The sequence below is a fragment of the Octodon degus genome, unplaced genomic scaffold (assembly GCF_000260255.1).
Source record: "Octodon degus isolate 3935 unplaced genomic scaffold, OctDeg1.0 scaffold00039, whole genome shotgun sequence".
NCBI classification, from domain to species: Eukaryota; Metazoa; Chordata; class Mammalia; order Rodentia; family Octodontidae; genus Octodon; species Octodon degus.
This window is the reverse complement of record NW_004524615.1, coordinates 12,665,054-12,672,140: the sequence shown is the minus strand read 5'-3', so window position 1 is coordinate 12,672,140 and position 7,087 is coordinate 12,665,054. Positions and strand designations below refer to the sequence as shown.

General features: G+C 34.8%; 1 protein-coding gene across 1 annotated transcript in view; it reads left to right on the top strand.

Moving 5' to 3' along the window:
• Positions 1-7,087, top strand: part of Tm9sf2 (transmembrane 9 superfamily member 2) — a 66,871-nt gene that overhangs the window by 30,942 nt on the left and 28,842 nt on the right. The window contains exons 5-7 of the mRNA XM_004631189.2: positions 2,702-2,831; positions 4,233-4,357; positions 5,516-5,627. Of these exons, the coding sequence (XP_004631246.1) occupies positions 2,702-2,831; positions 4,233-4,357; positions 5,516-5,627 (367 nt within the window). The remainder of the gene's footprint in view (positions 1-2,701; positions 2,832-4,232; positions 4,358-5,515; positions 5,628-7,087) is intronic.

Below are 7,087 nucleotides of genomic sequence, written 5' to 3'. Positions count from 1 at the left end.
TTTTTTGTGGCCAGCTCATCCCACCCTGGGGGCAGGGCTGGCACTGCATGTGGTACCAGGGATCAAACTGTAGTCCTGTATGCTTGCCTAAGTTTGCCTAAGTAGGTACTTTAGCCTGCTGAACTATCTTGCCACCCCCAGTAATTTTCTTACTTAAGTTGATGAATATTTTTCTTTGTTATTTGAGATGTCAGAACATGATTTGAGGATCTTTTGAGCTCACTCTGTCAGCAATCTGAACTACTTTGTAATTTTGCAGACTGACTAGTGTTCCAATACTAACACCAGCAACTTAAGTTCCTACAAACCATACCTTCCAGACTATCCCTTCCAGTGTTTGCGATTAGGGTGTGTGTGTGTGTGTGTGTGTGTGTGTGTGTGTTACTAGAGATTAACCCAGAGCCTTGTGCATTCGAGGTAGGTGCTCTACTACTAAGCTGCACTCCTGACCCTTTATGCATTTTTTTTATTTTATTTTTTGTAGTACCAGGGATCAAACTTGGGACCTTGTGCTTGCTATGCCAGGCACTTAACCCACTGAGCTATCTCCCCAGCACTTATGCATTTTTTACAAAAGTGTAATTACTTAACTAATAATCAGAGTACATAAAATATTTTTAATCTCATAAGACTCCTGGACTATAGCTTATTGGCCAGAAAAGAATCTTGAAGCTGCTTTAGTGTATTCTATACTAGATTCTCACCAAATCAGCAAAGAAGACTAATGTGTTATTTTTAAAAATTTAAAATCCTAGTAGGTAGTATATATTTTTATTCATGTTAAAAACCATACAGCATGACTTGAGTGCCCAATTTCATTGTTTTTGGCTAAGATTTTGTTTATTCCCTTCTGATCAGAAACTTCTGTAGTTTTTTGAGAAAATATAGTTATTAATAAATGAAGTTGGATTGGTGGCAGTGTTCAGAGTCCGTGGAGGGGAGGGGAAGTAATAGGAAGCAGACTTCCTTAGCACAGATCAGGGCCCTTCAGCCTATATTCTTCTGAGGCTTCCTTTTTTCACTGTCAGATTGGAAATTCTTTAAAATTTTTTTGGCATTAAAATCCAAATAGATACTGCTCTCTAACTTAGGTCAGTAATTAAAAATGACATTCTTTAATTTTTCTTTTTTCTTTTTTAAAATTTTTCTTTTATTCCAAAGGGTTTGTTGGTTTTTACTGCCTCCTGCTATCAGAACCAGGCTATTATATCAAGGCATTATATAACTAATTGATAAATTTGCTTGCTTTTAATAAACCCAAACTGCCCCTGAATTCCTCATTTGGTAACTAGCACTGTAATTTATATGCAGTTGTGCTCTCCATTACGATAGCATGAAGATATTGTATATGGTTTACATATATATATTCATTGGTTGAACTTCATTTTGTAAAAATTTAAAGCAGTTAATTGATTCTATAAGCTTCTTGAAAATCTGAATTATTTTATATAGCATTATTTTATGTTCCTTAAAGTTTATAATCTTTTTGTTGGAACTACTAGCCTGCTGGCTGTCATAATAAGCAACTTAATAAACAGTATAGATGATTCTAAAATTCAGGGCATTGGGTACTATTAAATAGCATTTAAATGTGATGAGACATTTTATGAGGTCATTAATGTAACCTCAGGTGAATATAAAATCCTAATTTTACTTCCTGAAGTGTACATTAATTAACAGATAAAACATACCCTGGAGTGTTATCTCATGAGTGTAATATAGCTAGTATATTTTGGCTAATTTTTTTTTTTAATCCCACAGTATGTTTTGAACATAGGCAACCACATGGTTACACTTTACTGTAACTCTGCAGTGCCCCAAAACTTTATTCTGCACTTCTACCTGTGTTTCTTTTTTAAGGCTATTTTTCACTATAAATTGTGAAAGATTTGTTCTCCAGAGGTTTTTTTTTTAATTTAAAAATTTTATTTTAGGGAAGGGTCTACAGGATGTTCAGAGTCTTACTACTAGATCGCACTCGTAGTGATTCTCCTGTTTACAGCCTCCCAAGAGCTGGGATTACAGGTGTGCGCCACCACGGCCAATCTCAATTGCCATCTCAGCGCCCCCCAGGTATGGGGCTGGCACAGCAGGCCTGGGAATCGAACCCCCGGCCCAATCCACTGAGCTACTTGGCCGACCCAGTTCTCTAGAGTTGAAAGAGTGGTTCTTTTAGAAATCATTTACAATTAACAATTTTAAGAGAAAATTCTGTAAATTTCATTTTTTTATCTGGCCCTTTGAACATTTTCATATTTGCAATTGTGCTTCATTTTTATTAAATTAGTAATAAAAGAGTTTGCTTCTCTATTAGTAAACTGTTCCTAAAGAATTATATTTTATTGCTTTGCTCCTATTTAGAGCTTTGAATATTCTTCTAAAGGTAACTTATACTTAGTTGTTTAGATTATACCATTAAATTAGCAATTGCAACAAGTTAATTTATAAAACTGCCCTTTCCTACATACATTTATATTTTCAAAGAAGCTGTAAAATTTTTTTCCTTACCAGTTGTTTCAGATATTGTCATAATGCCAAGTACTTATCAAATACTATATTCCATCAAAATTCCTTCTGGTTTTTTTGAATCCTAAAGCATTCAGCATTTTACATTTTACACGGTGTAGACACTAATTTGGGCAGTAATTTTAGTCATTTTTGCTGGGTTCTCTTCTAACTTGATTCTCATTTCTGTGCCTAGGATTGTGGATAATATGCCTGTCACATGGTGTTATGAGGTTGAAGATAGTCAGAGGTTCTGCAATCCTGGATTTCCTATTGGCTGTTACATTACAGATAAAGGTCATGCAAAAGATGCCTGTGTTATTAGTGTAAGCTTTTGGTAAACTATGCTGCTTTGTAAAAACATTGCATTTTAAAAGAATTCATCTTTTACCTGGACAAAAGTTGTTACATTCACTGAACTAATACAGGTCAGATGTTCTAGAGTACAGTTATTTAGCTCTTAAATTGATGTCAAATTAGGAATGTAGTAGGGGCTATAGCTCAGCAATATCCTGGCAAGATAAGTGCCTGCTTGGCAAGCGCATGGTCCTGAGTTTGATCCCCGGTACCAAAAAAAAAAAAAAAAAACTGGCAGAGATGACGGTAAACACCAAGGAATTTTCATCACATTAATAATGTATAAATTTAACAGTGGAGTTAATTCCATTTCAGTTCAATATCAGGTATCTCATGTATCCAAATGCTGTGCTAAGAGCCAGGACTTTTCTTCTATGACATGGTTCTTTTATAAGTAATACACATTAATAGAATAGAGACGTTAATAAAGAAGGTATTATTATTGGGGATATATGTTAAAATAACTTGTGTTTGACCAAGATAACCTAACCTTGCTTTCTTGATGGCTGTGATCTGATTGAATTTAGCATGAACTCCATCATGAGACTGGTTATATCGGTTAATGCATTTTGAGATGAGAGACACATGAATGACTTAGTTTATTGGTTTATTCTAAAGTTACAAATTTAAAGAGAAAAAGTGATTAAATGTATAAATATGAAATACTTATAATATTTTAAGATTTATTTTGTTATAATTTTATTTTATATGAAAAGCTAGAAAGTGTTACAGGTGTTTTTTAAATTTGATGTAAAGAATTAAGACTTTAAAAAGCATACCTTACACTTTCCCCAAGTTAATTTTTGGCTTGTAAGGAAATTTTAAATTTTTTTTATTTTTTAAAGTGAGTACAAAACAGTATTAAAACAGAAAAATTACAAATGAAAAAAAAAAGAAAAATTACAAATGATACAGATTTCACTAAACAAAGTAATATGAATTTCACAGTACTTGTAATGCATAGTGTTGTCTTCAGATTAGTTGTTTATATTACTAGATATATACATGCAAAATTGGAAGAAGAAAGAAAAAAAGAAATTAAGAGAAAAAGGGCAAAGAATTGATAAAAAGGGGCCGGGGAGATGGCTCAGTAGAGTAAGTGCTTCACTGGCAAGTGCAAGGGCCTGAGTTCAATCTCGGTTCCACCAAAAAAAAAAAAAAGAATTGAAAAAAGACAAAGCAAATTAAGCATTGACTGCTCCAGGAATTTAGACTCAAAACTTAAAAAAAAAAAAAAAAAAAAAAAAATCCTGTGAAAGGATTAGAATTATATCCAAACTTAAATTTTCCTACTTACAACAATTTTAGTTTTCTATTTTTACTCTCTTAAAGCCAGTTTTCTACCTGTAACTTTAAGTTCTGTTCCACAGTCAGAATTCCATGAGAGAGACACATTTTACATCTTCAACCATGTTGACATCAAAATACACTACCATGTTGTTGAGACGGGATCCATGGGAGCAAGATTAGTGGCTGCTAAACTTGAACCAAAAAGGTAAATATACAGATAGATAAAAAGTAAATGAGTGAAGTACTGTGTAGGTCCACAAAAGTATTTTGGTCCCAATTGCTTTGCTCCATTTCAGGACTTTTGGTGACTAAAACTGCCTTTACCATGTAACTTGTTACTGAGTGTTAGGTTGGTTGAAGCAACTGCAGTTGCCTAACAGCCCTCTCTTAGCAGGTGATCAGGCCAAGTGCCTTTACTGTTTTTCACTCAGGGAGTTTTGAGCATGTCATTTTGTCAGTGTGGGCTGCAGAACAAGAGGGTTGGCACGGTGTTTGCAGTAGAAAAAGTACTTCCTGGGTATCATGGGACCTTCCTGTGGTCAAAGGCCACAGGAGCTGTGTGGTGCTGTTGTTTCTGAGGTCTCTGTGCCGTGTTAGATGCCAGTGTGTGAAGAACCATGGAAAGAGAATCTGGTTGGAGCTGTTGGCATGAAAATACATTATATAGATGGTATATTCTATTCTGCCATGACTTTTCGTGCTGCTGAATTAGCCATTTTCTCACATCAGTAATGGTAAAGAAATTGTCACCATTTTGTTCACGTATGTTCAAGAATGACAAGTTGCACTCAGATTATTATTGGGATAGTTTGAATTTAGGGGTATGGACTTCTTAAGTTAGCGTTAGTACAAATTATACCTCTGATACTATTTTCTCAATAATCTTGTACAAATGATAATTTTCATTAAATTCTAAAATTTTCAAAAGAAAAAAAGGAAAGAAATGCTCACCATAATAAGGTGGAAGTTCATTTAAATTACCTCCATGGTTTTTTTAAAGATCATTTGTCTGGGCCCTCTGGCACATGCCTGGAGTCCCAGTACTGAGGCAGGCAGGTCCCTTGTTCCCAAAAGTTCAAGATCAGATTGGGTGATACAGTGAGATGCTGCCTTAGAAAAAATTAATGCTGTTCTAAACATAGAGTTTTTGAAAGTTTGTTTTGAATAATGATTTTGTATACTTATAACTAAGCCCATTGCTTTTATAAAGTAAATGTTTGCTGTTTAAAATGTGATAAAATGTATAACTTCATCTTTCACTATCAAGCAACATTGTGAAATATGTACTGAATTTCTAACATTTATTTTACCCCATTTTCTAAGTTACTTTATTAGCATCTTGCCAAAATGTTTCTCCTTACAGCTTCAAACATACCCATATAGATAAACCAGACTGCTCTGGACCTCCTATGGATATAAGTAACAAGGCCTCTGGGGAGATCAGAATTGCCTATACTTACTCTGTTAGTTTTGAGGTGAGTTTGTTTTTATCTTTAATACAACTTAGAAATTGATTTTAAATTTTTACTACTTAAACTAATTAAAAATACTAACAAGCTCATCAATTCGATAAGCACTCAGTGAGCTGATATTTATTTATTTGTTTATTTATTTATTTATTTATACCAGGGATCAAATGCAGGACCTTGTGCTTGCCAGGCATGCGCTTATGCAGCTGAGCTGTCTCCCTGGCCCTAAGGAGCTGAGTTATAGAATAGTTTGTCAGTGCACTATGCAACATAATCACTGTTATATCTAAGTTTTAGCTTAAATGAAATAGAGGAAATTGGAGATCTGAGCCCAATTTGTATTACTCTCAGGAGATATATAGAAAACAAGGGGTAGAAAACACATAGAAACGGGCACAGTATGAAAATGTTGAAGGCATGTACTAAAAGCATTTGAGGAATAATACCATTTTCAAAATCAAGATTTGAGTATGAATATAGATGGAACATTTTTTATTAGCAGATTTTTGTAGAAAATTAACTGCAGAAATGTTTTGTCAGTGGAGAAGTCACTCAAGAGGAAAGTAGACGTTTGTTGTGGAAAACTTTTTTTTTTTTTTTGGCAGAACCAGGGATTGAACTCAGGCCCTTGCACTTGCCAGGTTGAACCCAAGGCCTTGAGATATATCTCAGGCCTAGTTTTATTTTGAGACTGGTCTTACCAAGTCACTAATGCCTGGGTGGGGCTCAGATTTGACAGTCCTCCTGTCTCAGCTTCCCATAGTATTGAGGTTAGATGCATGTGTCACCTAATCTAGGTTCCATCTTTTACCTTATTTTTTTTTTTTTGACCAGAAATTGAATTTATGACCCTATGCTTGTCAGAGAGGGGCTTGTGCCACTGAGCTATATCCCCAGCCCTCCATCTCTTATTTTTAAAAAGTTATTTTGACATTCATATATTTGATATGTAATATCTCTATAGTTTTTTCTTACATTTTCTAATTTTGTAAGCCCAGTGGAATAGAACAGCATGTGTTTCTAGGTATTAAGAACCCAGTGTGAGTGAGATTTGCAGAATTTTTAGTGTATCTGGTTTATTTTGTGGTCTAGTTTGCTGTCCTATAGGAACAGAATAATGAATAAGTCATTCCACTCAGTTTTTTCTAAAGAAATTAAATATAGTACTAAATTTTGACATCAGAAATGTTTACTTGGGGCTGGGGAGATGGCTCAGTAGAATAAGCACTTCCCTAGCAAGTGCAAGGGCCTGAGTTCAATCCCCAGTTCCGGAAAAAAAAAGAAAAAGAAATGTTTACTAGCTGGGGCCAGGGAGTTAGCTCAGTAGAATAAGTGCTTGCCTGGCAAGTGCAAGAGCCTGAGTTTTATTCTGGAGGGGGGGAAAAAATCTAAGTCAGACTGAACTACAAAGCAAGGCTGTCTTAGAAGCAAAAAAAAAAAGATTCAGGGCTGGGAAAATAGCTCAG